The sequence below is a fragment of the Mesocricetus auratus genome, unplaced genomic scaffold (assembly GCF_017639785.1).
Source record: "Mesocricetus auratus isolate SY011 unplaced genomic scaffold, BCM_Maur_2.0 Super-Scaffold_4256, whole genome shotgun sequence".
Taxonomy (NCBI): Eukaryota; Metazoa; Chordata; class Mammalia; order Rodentia; family Cricetidae; genus Mesocricetus; species Mesocricetus auratus.
In genome coordinates this window covers 79630720-79647826 of record NW_024429182.1, presented here as the reverse complement: position 1 = coordinate 79647826, position 17107 = coordinate 79630720, and the positions used below count along the sequence as shown (strand labels likewise).

At 43.1% G+C, this 17107-nt stretch overlaps 1 protein-coding gene across 3 annotated transcripts; it reads right to left on the bottom strand.

Annotated features, from left to right (window-relative positions):
* Positions 1-1764: 1764 nt before the first annotated feature.
* Positions 1765-16792, bottom strand: Gp2 (glycoprotein 2). Of its 3 annotated transcripts, none has more exons than XM_040755603.1 (11): positions 16615-16792; positions 15367-15501; positions 12604-13053; positions 11486-11596; positions 10774-10985; positions 10176-10324; positions 8680-8925; positions 7954-8116; positions 6404-6488; positions 4702-4746; positions 1765-2229 (listed from the first exon to the last, which is right to left on the bottom strand). In XM_040755603.1, the coding sequence occupies exons 1-11, from the start codon at positions 16682-16684 to the stop codon at positions 2171-2173; spliced, it is 1725 nt and encodes a 574-aa protein (XP_040611537.1). In that variant the 5' UTR covers positions 16685-16792; the 3' UTR covers positions 1765-2170. The 3 variants fall into 3 exon arrangements, with proteins under 3 accessions (XP_040611537.1, XP_040611542.1, XP_040611550.1); XM_040755608.1 differs by having other exon boundaries at positions 16570-16683; XM_040755616.1 differs by lacking the exon at positions 16615-16792 and adding an exon at positions 16401-16503.
* Positions 16793-17107: the final 315 nt, after the last annotated feature.

Below are 17107 nucleotides of genomic sequence, written 5' to 3'. Positions count from 1 at the left end.
ACCTTAACTAAGAGTATGTGCTCCAAAGTCTGACTACCTGGGAAAAATCACTGACATCAGCATTTTTAACTTATAATCCCCCACCACAGAGATGGTTTACTCATCTTTAAATTGAGCAGAATAATTGTACCTACTTTTGGTATTTAATGTGAAGGTAGGATAAGCGTTTTGATCATTGTAAAGTTATTCATGCTGGTAATAAATATGTAAGTGGTTTCTCTAGAGAATTTAAGTGTGACTTTCTGTATGTGAAGACATGGTCTTTAGCACATGACCATAACAACCTTAGTGTGCATATCTATTAGACTTTGTATGATAGTATGAATGGAAGCATTGAGATGTACAGGACTGGAAACCAAGAATGGGTATATAGTACTTGAATGTGATATTCTCAAGGATGTTCTTGCGGAACCCATCTGAGAGAAAACTGAAGAAAGAAAGAAAGAAAGAAAGAAAGAAAGAAAGAAAGAAAGAAAGAAAGAAAGAAAGAAAGAAAGAAAGAAAGAAAGGAAGGAAGGAAGGAAGGAAGGAAGGAAGGAAGGAAGGAACAAAGGAAGGAAGGAAGAAAGAAAGTCCTGAGATCTAGCAGATTTGGTACATTTATAGTGATCAAATGAACAAAGTGGATAGACTAATCAGAGACTATAGCTCAAATAGCATGTTCATTTGTAGGAAGAGTAAAAAGCAGGTCCAATTAGTTATATAGCTAGCTGTATGATGTATAGGTTGATAAATAAGTTGATAAGTAGATGAGATGGAGGACTGGATAGATAATAGATATAGACATATACCAACAGATATAGACAGCAGGTATTTGTACATGAAAGTTTGGCTCTAGTTGGGTGGAATTCTGTTGACTCCTTCTGGAGGAGATACTCAAGATCCTATTTCCCCCCCCCCAGAAAGCCCCAGTATTTTGTTCCTGTTAGCTTTATGTGTTATTTTGGACTATGAGGGCCTGATGAAAAGGGAATCACAGATGGAAAAGCTAACTCTCCTACCTAATAACAAGAGCCTGTCTACTTTTGTTTCTATTGGTGTTCATGTAGAAATATACTTATAGAAGAATTGTACCACTTAAAAAATTTAAGATCCTTTCTCTGGCCCCAAACCTTTCATTCTACCAAGAAGAGAAACTGGGCCACAGAGAGGGGAGATGTTTATGATGTTCAGACCTCTATTGTAGGACCATACCACACCACCTTACTTAGAATACAGTAGATATGGATTTTAAAGCTTACAGAAAAACAGAAGGTGCTGTCATAGTGACCTGTAGGATGCTTAAGAAACAGACTCGTTTGTTTGAGCCACACCCATGAAGTTAGTCTCATAGGCTGCTTAGTGTCAATTGGTCCCACATCCTGACTCAAACAGCAAACTGGATCGTCCTAAGACAGTGTGAGTGTGGGACAGCAAGATGCTAGAACATCGCTGCTGATCTCTGAACTAGGAGGTTACATGCAACTGTAGTGCAGGAGACACACATCATTCTCAGTCTGGCTTAGTCCTCCCGAGCAAAAACACCACAACGATAACAGCAAGAGCTGTTTCCCAGGGTGATGGCAGTGCTGCATCAAAATAAAGCAGTTCCTCCAGCATTCAGGCCCAAGTGTAGAGATGTGTGCAGTTCTAGGTACCATTGGTGGAGGTCATAGAGGAGTAATAGTATCACTCTCGCCTTTGAGAGTCCTCACTCCCCTCCCCACAATTACATGTTCCCATGCATCTGTTTAGACCAGAATGAAACACATCAAAGAGAATGAATGCAAGGGTCAATGTGTTTCAATTCATCAGCTGTCAGGACAAGAGACATTTAGGAAGAACCACGGATTTCCCACCCACTAACAGTACACCTCTGTCCAGGAGTTATTATTATGCATTGTACTTCTGCTAATTGCTAGTACTGAAGAGGCACCAAGTAGATTTAGGTTCTCTTCCCAAGCCTCACTAATGAGTGAGTAAGTTGGCAGCGAACAAGCTGGCAGGGCCTCAGCATGAGGAAAGGAGGAACATAACGGAGAGTTCTCTTCCCTTTCTCCAAACCCAGTCTAGTCTTGAACCAGGGCTGTTCACATGATACGCAGAGGGATCCAGCTCTACCAAAGGGTGGATAAGAGCCATTGCCAGAGGGAAGATCACAAGTTTCTAGGCCAGATGTCCAGCTGGCCTCTCAAAAGAGCTGAGCCAGGAAGACAGGCAGGAAAAGCATGGGCCAGGCCATCAGGAACCCTGAAACACAAGAGACACGAGTCAAATGCCTAGCTTTGGAACTTAGGAGCCAATGCCAGCTGGCCTCCTTGTCACTTGCTGTAGAAGAAGAAGGCAACACAGCCCTAGATTTGGTTGGGACAACTGTTTTTTTTTTCTGGGAACATGGGAGACAGTTTTCTCAGCCTTCTTTGCATATAGGTCTTGTCTAGAAATAAGGATCAAAATTATAAATTCCACTAGTAGGACTAGTCATAAAAAGCCTCCCCCATGCTCTCTTGTTTGCCAAGTGTCCAAGGTCTGACCAACAGAACACAGTGGTATTACCAGGAACTACCAAAGGGAAGGATAAGCTTGGTTTTCTAAGAACTACCTAGATCAGAGATGTATCCCCTAGCACAAAGGCATAGAGGATTTAGGGTTATTAGTTATAGTAGCTAGTGTTACTTACAGTGACTAATAGTAGTCAGGAAGGATTGGAATACATTATCTCTAAGGCTTGATTATTTAGCTAGGAATCTCAGCTCTGCAACTACTTAGGTGGACCTCAACAAGACATTACACTTCTCTGTGCCCAAATTTCCCAATGTACGAAATGTAACTATTAATGGCACCCACTGATTTATCAGATTTCATAAGGTTTAAGTGAATCAATTCATATCAAGCATTTAATATAGCGTTTGTGGACTGGGAACTATAGCTCAGTGGCAACATGCTCACAAGGCAAATGTATGGTTTTAGGCTCAATCTCTAATGCTGCAATAAGAAAGACTATATATTTTATAAAATATGTGCCTAGCATGTGGTGTGGTGTGGTGTTATATGAGTGTTAGTTTTGAAAATTAGACTTTGATACCTAGTAGTGTGTGTGTGTGTGTGTGTGTGTGTGTGTGTGTGTGTTCTATACACTATTAAATGTTCAGTATTAAGGAGGGGGAAATACTGGGTGACAGTTGTTTTGCATAAGCAAATCAACCCCTTTGAGACCACTACAAATTACAGCATCATCTCCCCACCCTAACAATTCAAAGTCACTTGATGATGTCTTAGAGAGTGGGGAAGAAAAAGTGTGATTTTCAGAAACACAAATGTATGGCAGAGTTTTTGTAATGAGACTTAAATGCTTGATAAGTTAATCCTGAAGCATCAAAAGTGATTCTGAGTGACTGCAAACTATGAGAACCACAGAACCCTCTTGTGGCAGCTTGCTCCCTCTCAGCAGATCCATTCCTCTCTAGAAGGTGCCCACCCCAGGAGTTCTGGTCAATGTGCCAATCTGAAGGAGTGGTGGAACGAAGGAGACTTGAGGCTCCTGACTTCAAGGCACTCTTACTCTACGCTCTGTGCATCTCACACAGTAAGTCTTATTTTCCTGAATACCATCTGAAGTTACCACTGTACTGTACTCATTTGGGAAATATTTGGAATGCCACAAAGTTGAGGGTTTGAACACAAAAACAACATTTTCCTGTCTATGTTCACTAATATCTATCTTCCAGGAGATAGAAAAAATATATTTCCCACCTTGTCCAAAACACATTCTTCAATGTCTCTGGCTTTAAATTCTAAGTCATTCATCAAAACCCCACTTAGATATCTGTGCTATGTGAAACTCTCTTGACCATCTCTGGTATAGTTAATTAGGACTCTATGCATTCCTGTTTGTCACTTAACAGCTTACGCCCTGTTTCATTTATTTAGTCAGCAATTGTTGTCTCTGCCTGTAGGGTTCCATTCACCTAATCCTTATCTAGAGACATTTTCTCTCTTGGTCAAATATAATTTCTTCTAACAGTTCTGGCCCACTCTATCTTCTTACTTTGATCATTAAGCCATCCAACACTGTGCACATGGCCATTGAAAACAAAGATTTAATTTCTTTTGCACCAGGTGTGGCCATGTAGCTAGATAATAAACAATGAGATATAAATGGAGGTATGAGATTCCAGCTGGCAGAATGTTCTATAATAATCATTGAGTTACTTCATGGTCATCCATCTTGAAGCCTGACTGTTATCTTAGACCATAAAGATGATGGCCACACCTGAAAGAACAAGCTGGAAGAAGCTTGAATCTTTGATTGATGGCTCAATCATAGATTTTCTTACACAAATATTTCCCTTATGTATTTGAGAAATAAACTTCTCTCTGATTTAGGACTTCATTACTTATGCCTGTAGCCTCCTATCATGCCACCCATGTTTTATTTCTAATTGAATATTTTCTTTTTCTTCTTAATGTCTATTTCCTACCCTGGAACATAAGCTCTATGAGGGCAGTCACCTGGCCTGTCTTGACCAGTAACGTATTATCAGTCCCTAGAGAAGTTCCTGGCACAGAGTAGCACCTCTGCTAGATTATAGAACCATTCTTGGGTTAGCATCATTTCACTAGTCATGGTCCCAGACCAGGGGATGCATGGACGCCCAGCGGACTGGAGGATGGAAGGAAAGAGACGAGGCAGTGCTGTGAGAAGCATAAGGAACTGCGTACCTGCAGCGCTGGGAGCCCCACTCGAGGTCTCAAGGGTCTGAGCACCTGTGGGCAAGAGAAGAAGGTGAGGGTCTCCTCATTCATGCTCTGATGAATGCAGTCCTAGAAACATAGCTGCTCCCAGCCCTCCTGGATGTGATCACCACCCCACCATCTATCCTTACTGTGGGGGCCTTTGTTATCTGGCAGGCACATATCTAAGCACATTCCATGCAGCTTTACCTCACTTTCCTAACGGGTTTGTGAAGAAAGTATCTTCATCTCCCGTTTGGCTGGTGGGAAGACGAGCTCAGTGATGTCAAACTTTCTACATTGATTTTTCAGAGACCATCAGAGCTGGGATTCCAACTCCAGTATGGTGGTTACTTTCCATTGTCAACTAGAAAGGGTTAAGAGGTGCCTAGGAGATGGCAAGATACAGTTCTGGGTGTGTCCGTAAAGGATTTCGCAGAGATCAACTGAAGGAGTAAAGGACTTCCCTGAGCGTGTGTACACTATTCTGTAGCCTGGAACTGCAGATGGGTTAACGGGAAAAGGTGAAAGCTCCATGGACTCACTACCTGCCCCCACTCCTCCCTCCCTTCCCTTCCCCTTCCTGGTTGCAATGAATTGAACAGCTTTGTTCTACCTCATGCTTCCTCTGTGACATTCTGCCTGGCGCTGGCTAAAGACCCAGAATGTGGAGGAAAGCCACCACGGACCAAGACCTCTGAAATCATGAGCCCTAATAGATATTTCCTCTCGAAGTCATTTCCTCAGCAATCTAGTCACAGCAACCAATAGCTAACAAAACTCTGGGTTTGTTTCCACTGTGGATACCCACAATCCACCCCTCCTCAAGCTGTCAAGCTGTCCTGTGATACTGCACAAGCCTAAGTTGACCCATGACACCACACAAGGCTTTAAATTGAGAGGTCAGTAAGGGACAGGGCCACTCAAGGCAGATCTTCTTCATGAGAAGCTCAGCTTATTAATCCCAGAAGTAGAAGAGGGAACAGTGCTGACCTCTGGAGGCTGCCACAAGCAGCCAAGATGATGACACATATAAAACTGTTCAGCACAGAGTGAAGGTAAAAATATTATTTAATAAGAATTAACATCATTGCCTCTTAATTCTTCAAGGCAGAAGGTTCTTTCTTTTTTGTTAGGAGGGGCTCTTGACTCCTCATTCAGGTGGAAATAAAACCATGACAGTACTATACACACTTGTGTAGGATGAATGAGGAGTTATAGAATGGTTGCATAGCTTCATCTGCATCCTATCTCCAGAGAATGGTGGCTAAATTTTGGAAAGCACATCTACCCTAATGGGGCTAAATTACAGGACCCCGTGTAAGCTTCAGGGAAAAGCAGTGAAATCAGACTCATCTGGGTTCCTTCTAACTCCTGCCACTCATAAGCAAGCAATCTTAGGTGAATATATTGATCTCTATGAGCCTTGGATTCTAACCAACTAAATGGACAAAGTCATGGGAGGATTAAGTATACTGATAAATTCAAGAGTTATGCATGATTGCTAATTCATAGGCACCACCATAAATGCCAAGACAGTTGCACCTCATAGAAAAACACATTCATCAGTGATGGATGGAGTGAGAGCAGAAATACCCAGGGTGGCTAGCATTGGTGACCCCAAGCATCTATAGTTAATTATCAGCATTTGGACAGCTGTCCTTGCACCAGGACTCATTCTTTTACTTACCTTTCTTAGCGATGGGTCCTAAATCTAGAACCTGGGCTAAGTTGATGCCTGCTCCATTTCTGCGGAGTTGATTTATAGGGCAAGTCTGTGGAGACATAGAACTCCTGTTATATCAAAATGTAAGTACCTGGTCCTTATGTACTGGTTGCCATATGTGTGGACATCTGTAGTTCTGTGGCCTAAGCACTTGGATATCCCACTGTATGGCTTTCTCTTTGATGCTATGGTTCCTTTCAACCATGAGAATTCACAGTTATGATTTAATATACCTGGTTTGACTCTCATCTCTGCCCTCTATTGTACAATTGGGACAAATATCTATCTGTCTATGATCAAATAGTTCATAACTGGTTTTGTTTAGTTATTCATTCACTCATTCATTCATTCATTCATGTATGCAAGCATGTGAGGAGGCCAAGGATTTATGTCAAGTGTCTTTCTATATTGTTGTCACCTTTCTTTTGATACAAGGTCTCTCAGTGGACCTAGAGCTTGTCCTTTTGGTTAGGCTGGTAATCTGCAGGAATCCTCCGGTCTCTACTCTCCCAGGATGACTTAGATTGCAGTTACATGCTAACATCCTAGTTTTCATATGGGTTCTGGGGATCTAAATTCAAGTTCTTGGGCTTATATAGCAAGCATTTTACCATTCAGATCTCCCCGGTTTAGTACATCTGGTTTTAAACATTAAAATTAAGTGTAACAGAAATATATAGACACATTGTAAGCACCTGGGGGATATCTGTCATTCAAACGGTGCCCATTAGGAGTAAAAGTATGGGCATCTGAGTCACAGCTAAGATGTGGAGCATCCAGTTTTGATGCTCTAGCCCTGTGTACAGCTGTGTGTTTGGGACTTCTTTGAGCCTCAGTGTCTTCATCTGCATAGTGAGGCTTGATTAAACAGTCATTGTGAGAGCTCGAGTAGATAGGGATGTGGGAGCTTTGGTGCAGAGTGTGGCATAGAGAAGGGACTAACATATTCAGCAATTGGGAGTTTCTCAGATTTTGGAACATTCACAGGCTTCACATGTCAGTAATTTATAATATGAGAATCTGCCACCCAACATTTTCCAAAGTCTGAAAATTTTTGCTCCATCTTGTTCCTCAAAAACTTTAAGATGTTGGAATATTTTGGATTTGAAATGTTTGAATCAATAATGCTCAACTTGTTATATCATAATTAATCACAATAGGTGTTATGCCAAGCAAAGCTAATCTGCCTTGTGAAGAGACAATAATTGCTCATAAATAGGCTATTGGGGATGCTCAAAGTCTATCTGTCCATCTTTCGTCTTTACTCTCTTCTCTTCCCTATATCCAGCCACTCACCCATCTGTCTTTCCACCTTTTCAAGCATCCATACATCCATACATCCAACCAAACAACTTTCTTCCTTCCTCCCCTCTCTTCTTCCTTCCATTCTTTCTCTCCTCTTCCCCCTTCCTTCTGTTTATGCATTTGCCCTTCTTTCCATCCATACCTCTATCTGTAAACCCAATAAACATATGTAGAGAGCCAACAGGGGACCAGTCCAAAGAGACACTTACTGGTTCACACTCTTCGTTAGGGGAGTCACACAAGTAAACCTCACAATGCAGGAAAACTAGGTCATAATTTCCAGCAAACATGAACATCTGTACTGAGAATCGACTTTCCGAGGACACCCCATTCTCCACCACATTGATAGTGGAATCACGTTGATTTGGGCAGCTAGGAGAATGAAAGGGGCAAAGGTGTAACCTCATACAATTGACACGAGCACTTAGTGAAGCTACCATGTACATTTTCTCATTACAGAGCTTGGCACACAGCTGAGCTCAAGGATGAATATTATTAACAAGTACCATTAATATTTGAACTGTGACGTCCAGGTAGTCATTTCCCCTATTTTATCATTAAATGACATTCAACAATGTCTTGTCTATACTATTTGTAATATCATGCTCACTTTAATCAATCTAAACATCTATATAATGGTCCACTGTTACTCAATTGAGCTATATTTAACTCAATGGAAAAGTTATCAGGAATACTGAAATGGAAAATTATTTGCATTTCTGTACCCCACTCATCCAGTTTGTTTTAATACCTTAGGCTAAAATATCAGAAATCATGTTCTAAAATCAAACAGAATGCTGGCAAATTATTTCCAAATGAAGTGAACCAATTTACACCTCGACTAGCAATGGATGAGATAACATTTTTATCCAAAACTCAGCTGAGGAAAAAAAACCAATCAAACAAAAACAACAAATCCCAGAGTCTCCTGATACCTGTCTCTGATGATGAAGTACTTCACGGGGTCATTTCTGTCCTCTGTGGGGGTGGCATAGCAGTTCCTCAGCAACAGCTTGAACCTGGAGGTGTCTCCTCTCTCCAAGATGGCCCCCACATAGAGCATAGACTCCACTGGAAGCACCACGTTGGCCCCTTCATACGGGTGTGTGTAGCTCTGGTCTTGGAAGAGGGCCATCCTGACAGTGAACTCTCCTGCCCCGTCCACATCAATATTTAGGGAACTGAAACAAGGGAAGCCATGAGAGTGGAAATATTAGGCTTTGGCCAGAAAAAGCAAATAAATCAAGTCCTGCACTAATATAAAGTTATGGGGGAAAAGATGCATCTCTAAATTCTAAATGAACTAGTTGACAATCCATTGAAACAGATCACTTATTGCATCTAAACCCTGCACTTGACAGGTAGGCAAACCGGTGTCCAGAATTTGCACCCACCCCTTCTGTGTGGCAGCCACATCAAGCTTTTACTCAAGGAACACAGGTTAGGACACAGCACCATCTTGTAACCTAGGCAACAGGGCTCCGGATTAGTTCTTAACAGGCTCACAATTTTTAGCTTTATGTCTATCCCCTCCACCCCACAATCTTCAGCTGAACCCGTTTGAACAAGATAAATGACTTTCATCTTTATATTTATGAACATGGGCTCCAACTGATATAACGTAAAACCTCTGAACTTTGACATGTTTAATCCTTCTCATCCTGCAATTCTGTGAGCCCAGGAAGCAATCAGGGGATGGGACAGGCACCCTGGATTTCTGACTGACAGTGCAGAAAGATCCCTTGGCAATTATAGAGCTGTATAAAACCTAGTTCAATAAGCCTCATTCCAGGCACAAAGGAGCAGTGATAAACACAATGCAAACAAAAGTCTTACCTGGATCCAATCACACCCAAACTGTTTCTGTGTTTAACAGCCCTGGCTGTCCTGGAACTCACTCTGTAGACCAGGCTGGACACTAACTCACAGAAATCTGCCTGCTTTTGATTCAGGAGTGCTGGGATTAAAGGTGTGTGCCACCAGTGCCCTGCTCTGTTGTTTCATTTTATTTCACAGGAGTATAGGTGTTGTTTCTTCAAAGGAGATTGGCTTAAATCTCAAGCTTGCAGGAAAATCTCCCTGCAATCTCTATCCCACAAAGATTAGATCTGGGACCCATGTCCACTGACTCAAAGCACTCCATGTTTCTCCTACGTCACATTGTCTGATTTGCAAATGATTATTAATTATGACTATTGATATGATTAGTTGTTTGATGCCTTTCTCCTCAAGATGAATGAACTTGTCTGAAGTTTTGTTTCCTTGATGGCATTTTAAGTACGGATTCATGGTACAGCATCACTTCATAGTAAAAATCTATACTGTTCACAAGTGTGTTGATCATGCTGAATATTCTTAGCTACAATACAGAAATTTGATGAGTGGGGTGGTAGCACTGTGTGGGCATCATAGATTGTGTGTGTGATCATACCTTACAATAGGCTGCAGTGCAGTTTGGAGGCTGGTCTTCATGTCCAGTGGGTAGGTGCACTGGAAGTTGACATTGACGATGAAGTCTCTGATAATGAAATCAGTGGCCAAGGAGAGGGTGTTTCTGTAGATGGCATGGGTCCCATTGTTCTTCGGCATAAAAAAGAAGTCATGTGTGTTTGTGTAGACTTGAATAGGTGTATATCAAACTCAGATCTGTCTGATTTCCACAGTCAATGTTCCCAGCCACATAGCCACCCTGAATTCTGACCCGCAGGGAACAAAGTGTCCTTTCTCCTGCAGCGCTAGCACTTATGGGACGCCTAAGGTAACCACTAAAAAATGAATGCTTAATCCTGAGGAAGAATCAGGGACTGACATGCTTGCTCTTCCCATACAACCCCTGATTAAGATCATCATAATGAAGCTCAAGTGTTAAGCCCAGTCTAAGCTCTTTGACATGAACTGGCATGTGTAAATTCACATAACCTTGGAGGCCCAAAGAGGACAGAGCATTTGCCTACAATCTCACAGCTGTGAAGATGCTCCCACTAGCCCAGATCCCACCCTCTACTAGCAGTGATGTGAATACCACCTACCTCCAGAATGTTCCCGCAGGCACTAGCTACAACAGGGCTGGTGATGGACACCCAGTTGTTGGGCTCATTTTGCATGATTCCGCTGCAGTTCTGGTCATTCAGGTAGGCAACGATCTCCTCCTTGAAACCCAGACCTCCCAGCAAACACTTGTCCAGCTTCACCTTGATCTCATTAGGTCCACAGTCCAGCTCAGGCTGCAAACTCTGAATATCTAGGAGGCCAAGAGTGAGGTCAGTGGAGTGGACAGGGAACTGGAAACAACGCAGAGCATCTACACTCTCTGTGTTTTGGCAAATTCACCTTGCCCATCAAGTTGCAGAATAGACTAGATGGGGTCTGAGACCCCAACAGAAGTCACAGTCAGGCTGGTAGAGGTCTCTGATTGAAGACTTACAAGTGGCTTGGGTATAGGCCTGGCTTAGCTGCTCTTCGGAAACCAAAGTGGTCCTGTATTCCACCCTAGACCAAAGCCAGATTGACTGTGCCAGAGTTGCCTGCTGATACAGTGTTCCAGCAGCTGGCCTGGAAGTTTGGTCTGTCCACCCTCTCTCACCCTTGCAAACCCACTGGCTTCATAACAAGTGGTCCAAATAAATCTCAATATTTCCCAAATGTCAGTTCCATGGTCCCTGACTCTGGCCCCTGCCTTATCCTGACCCTCTTAAGTCTCATTCCTCCTGCCTTATCTACTCAGCCCCAAGAGCTGCTCACCAGAAACATTGAGGCCCTGACTACAAACACAGGTCCAGTTGCCATCTTGGAGCACACACTCCTCCTCAGGTCGGCAAGTGATCTCACAATCCTTTGGTGCAGTGGAGGGATCTAGAGGGAAGAGACAGAGGAAGAGGATCAGAATACCGAGCAGGGTGGGTTCAAGTCCTCCCAAGCCGACTCTCTCATTCCTCCAATCTATAAAATGAGATGCTTGCTGAAAGAGACAACCCTCCAATTCGTATTTCCAATTCCCAAATCCAGAAAAGCGAGTAACACCCTGATGATTTTAGGTCCACAGTCACCAGGATTATAGGTCCTGGGTTTAAATCCAGGCTCTTCTGCATTCCAGCTCTGTGACACAGGGAGAACAGTTGGACTTCTCTGTGCTCTAGATGCTAATTTGAATGACTACACATTGATATGCTTAAAGCAGAATGGTATCAGGTATACTGTGAGCAATGTAAGCTGTTATTTTTGCCCTTTTGTTTCAGGTAAGAAAACAGGTTCTACAGAGGAGTAAACTTTGACAAAAGTAAAGTTTGAATGAGACCGGGTTCTTTATATTATTTGTGCGTGCGTGTGTGCGTGTGTGTGTGTGTGTGTGTGTGTGTGTGTGTGTGTGTGTGTGTGTTCTCACCTATACACAGAGGCTGGAGGAGGACATCAGCTATCCTGCTAAACCACTCTTCCCCTTCTTCCCTTAAGACAGAATCTCTCATTGAACCTGGGTCTAGACTGGCGACTAGCAAGCCCCAGCCTCCTGTCTCTGATCCCCACAGTCTTGGGGTAACAGGCATGCTTGGCTGCCTTCAACTTTTTATGTGGGTGCTGAGAATTGTCCCCACAGTCCCCACACTTTCACAGCAAGAACTTTTTAGCTACTGAGCCTTCTAAATAGCTTGATATTGTGCAATATGCATTTATAATTTGGGCTATCTTGCACTCAAATGTGAGTTTCTAGCGTGTGCCTGGCAGCTCCCAAATTACGTTTCCTTGTGTATTTCTGAAAGAATCCCAGTGGTGGCTCCTTTGCTCAGGGTCCGCCTGACCCCATCTGCTGGTTCCACTGAGTCCTGGGTACAAGAAGATCACTCTGCCCTGCAGCTGCTGCTCACCTGTACAGTATCTCAGACTGCATTCAGGTGTGCCCTGCAACCTGTACACGTAATAGCTTCCGGAATCTTCTGAGCAGGCCTTCACCTGGACCTCCGAGTCCCAGAAACAGCAATTTTCATTCCAGTTGGCACAGGCTGTGCGGCTGACAATGCCATCTCCCAGGAAGGGGTGAGACCCATTTAGCCACATGGGAGCAGAGGTATGGCACCGATATACACCCACACAGGTTTCTGGCATCTTCACTCCTCCTTCACCCACAAAGCGGTACCAGCCTTGCAGGTGATCATCACACTCCGATGAGTGCACCGTGTTCTCTGTGCTTCTGGTGGGGTCATCCAGTGTGGTGTAATTCTGGCAGGGGTCAAAGCAGATGCCAGCCTCTGGAGTACCAGGGACTCCACAGTCCAAGTCCAACCCACCAGAGTCACTGTTTCTGGGCCTTCCATAACCTGGGAAGAACAGGGAGCACATGGGTTTATAGAGCAGATCCACAGCCTTCAGGGTTTTTAATCCCTTCTCTGTTCTACTTTGAACATCTTAATATCCCAATGAGACCAATAGGCGCACATGACAGCAATGAACACCAGACTTTGTCACTCAGGGAGCAGAATGGTCAGTGAGGACCTTTCAAGTTATTTTACTCCACTCAGGGTTTCAAATAGCTTCTCTGTGGGCCCTTAGCAGGACAGTGTGTATCCCACTCAATCAATGTTTGTTTTTATCATAAATGTAATACACTATCCCTGAGAAAATCATCAGATATCAGTAAAGTGAATTAAGCAGAATAAATACTGTCATATTGCTTGATTTGGCAAAACATATCTTAAAATGAAAGTTGTCCTAAGTTGGACCCGTCTCTAGAAATGCAAACACACACACACACACACACACACACAGAGAGAGAGAGAGAGAGAGAGAGAGAGAGAGTCATTTAAAAAATTGGCTGCAATCTTTAACTTATTATAAAAATCAACTTTGTTCCCTATCATGTCGATCATTCCCAAGTTTAGTGTCATTGGTTTATTATTGGCTGCACTATTTATTGTTGTGCAGCTGCCTTCAAAGGCCTCTCCCCACCCAGTGCTAGCTAGTAACTGTTTCTGAAGACTCTGGGCATCCATAATGGTCCTGGAAAGTCGAAATAACCTCCACTGAAAACTACTCATCTAACAGGACCATTTCTGTTGCTGAGTTTCCTTTTAGGAGTTGGGGGTGAGCAGTGAGCTATGATATATGAAGAGGCAAAGAAGTGATGAGGGGGGTTATCAAGGGGTTTAAATACAGCTGGGATTTAAATAGAGCTCTCACCTTCTAGCCTTGAAAAGTGATTAAGCTCTCCCGAGACTCCTATGCAAAACCAACCCAAGAGTTCAAGGTTTCCAAACTCCCTTCCCATGCCTCAGGTCCTGCCATTTGTACACCTGTGTTCTTGTTCCTGTGATTGACTTATAGAGATTGTTCTCAGTGATTCCCTTTAAAAAATTAATTTCATGGGTACTGAAGAGTTAGTTCAGTTAGTACGGCACCTTATAAGCATGAAGATGTGAGTTTGATCACAAAGAGTTCACTTTAAAAAGTTGGGCACAGTGGCATGAGCTTCTAATGCCAATGATGTGAAGTGGTGCCAGGCAGGTTCTTCGGGGCTCACCAACCAGGCAACCTAAGCTCTGGCAGAAGTGAGAAATCCTGTCTTAAAAAGCAAAGTGATGGCATTTTTAGGTGGTTCTCTGGATTACACATGTGTGCACATACACACAATTATAGATATATAGATAAGTAAGTTTCATCCTAGAAGAATACTATCTATGATAATATAGAAATGTAGGGATGGTTGTATTGTTATATTATTTAATATTCATAAAGTAAATATGCAACCATTAAAATTTTTGAGGAGCTTTCCAGACTTCCAGGGTCATTTTGGGTAGGTGTGCTTCATTTGGGAGATAAAGCCTTAAAGATTAAATGAGATGGTTACTGTACGATATCCCACCCAACACCTAGATCCAGCCAGTTACCTTTAGAATGATGAACTAAGCACAACTTTTGGCTCACAATCTTGTACACACCAGTGAGACTTTTCTTTAAAAAGGAAGGATAAAGCCATTCTCTAGTTTTGATCATGTGTATGTTTGCTCTTAGGAGAGGGATTTCGGTCCTTGTTATTCTTGGATCATTTCCCGAGCACCCTGTGCTTTCCCACGGGAGTAAGAGCTCAGGGTAAGCTCAGTTTTCTTCCTAAGTCCCCATCACAGGGCTCACATTTGCACTCTCTTCTGGAAACTTTTTCTGCAAGTGTCTGGGTTTCTCTCATTCATCAATTTTAGGAACTAGGTGTGGTGATATGTGATTTTAATCCCAGCATTCTGGAGGCTAAGGCAGGAGGATGGAGAGACAGCAAACACACACACACACACACACACACACGCACACACACACACGCGCACACACACACGCGCACACACACACACACACAGATCTTTGGAAGACAAAAATATTGTTAAATCTAGCACCTTCACTTTTACAGATGAGCAACTTGATAGAGAAGGAAAAAGGAGGTGACAGGTAATCTCCCTTGTCTTCTAGTCTGTGCTCTCTGATCGTGCTGAGAGATTGATGCTTTCCTGGCTCTCTCTAGCTCTGAGCCTTTGCTCCCAACTCCCTGTTCCTGGAACCAACCTGAGTAACCTTTTCTGCTCGCTCCCTCTGCTCACACTCCCTAAGTGTTGCTGAGCATCTGGGATCCCTGGTGAGCAGTCACTCACCTTCCTGTATTGTAGATGGAGATGCCAGCGTCAGAACACAGGAGGCCACAGCCAGCCACAGCAGGTCACAGCCCACCATCCTTTTCATAAAGTAGGGTTGTAGGTCACACTGCAGCCTGAAGACTTTCAATGCAGCTATGGAAAAGGAAAGGCTCACATCAGACCAGGCCAACAGACCTCTGTGCTTGGGAGTAAGGTTGAAATTCAGTTCAGCACCTATCACATGTCTAAATTTGCTTGAAGTTCCTTGCATAGTTTACCTCACTTAAGCCTCTGAACCACTCCACAGGAAGGTGATGTCATGGTTCCCATTTTGTGATGAAGAAGTTTAGTTTCAAGAGTACTAAACTCCACAGAAAGGTATTGTTCTAGTTCCCATTTTGTGGCTGAGGTTTAGTTTGGAGAGGATGCTAATCTAAATCATGTCTATACAACTGCTTCTCTGTGCAGCTATGGGCAGTGGATGGACCTGGCCACAGGTCCAGATTTTCAGAACACGAGCTGCTGACATGATGTACAGAAATGGAGAGGGCTAGGGTTACAGACTTTCCAAGATGAAGTCTGTAACAAGGTGGATGCATGCTGCAAGATGTCCTAGAACAGAGTTTGGAAATTCCCTGTGCAAGTGGAGGTTAACAAACCAAAGGCAAGGATTTAAATGCCTGTTGGTACCTATGGACAAGAGTGCTGTCTGTCTTGATTACATGCATCAGGTCCTCTGGGATTTGACAAGCATAGTGTTATGTCAGACTAAATTCTAAGCCCCTTTCTCCCAGTACAGAAGATGGTACACAGTGACTCCCAGAAAAAATGCACAATTGAATAACTAATGAATGAAAAATCAAAGCAAAGAAGTGAGTAAATAGATAGACAAAATGTCTATTGACTTCAGGTGACATTTACCCCTCTGTGCCCAGAAAAGGGATCTCCAGGTGATTCCTTGCAGCTTCCAAAAGACGTAGTTGGAGCTAGAAACATGTTTCTGGTAGGGTATCGTGAGTCCATTATGAGAGAGTAGGGACAGAGGTACTAACCTGTGTCTTCTTAGTGGGAAGGAACGGGATGTCATATATAAGCTGGTCAGAGTCAGCGGGTGACTGGGACCATGAGTTGAGTGATCTGGGACGTTTGACAATGGTTAAGGTCCAGAGTCACTTCTGGGTTCAGAAAGCAAGTTCAGTTGGTAAAGAGGATGAAACTCACCTGTAGGTAAGGAGAAATCTCACTGGATCTTGGAGCAGGACTTACCGTAAGGGAAGAACCCAGAGACTCCTTCCTCCTCTCCCAGCGTGGGAACATAACCTGCTGTCTGCTTCATTTATTCTGACACTCCCCACTCATGTGGCTCTTCATGATTGGTGCTGAGGTAGGACTGGCACTAAGTTCCCAGGTACTAGGTCCTGCTGGACGTAGGTAAGATAAGACAGTTACCGTAAAGGGTAGTGAAAGAAGGGTTTTTATGCCACCTGCATGGGAATTTGGTGCAATTCCACACGAATGTTTCTCTGTAAGCAATCGCAATATGTACTTAAGGTTGGCTACACCAGACAATGCCAATACCTCACAATCATTATTTCTCTCATCTAATCTTGCAATAAATTTACAAAGTTAATGCCATGTTCATTCCCACAGAGCAAACACTAATGAGAAGGAAGCAAAAATGCCCAAAGGAAAGTAGACAGAAACCAAATAGGCTTGTTTGCTCAGTAGGTGTCCAGTGTAATGTCTGTTCTTAGCTAAT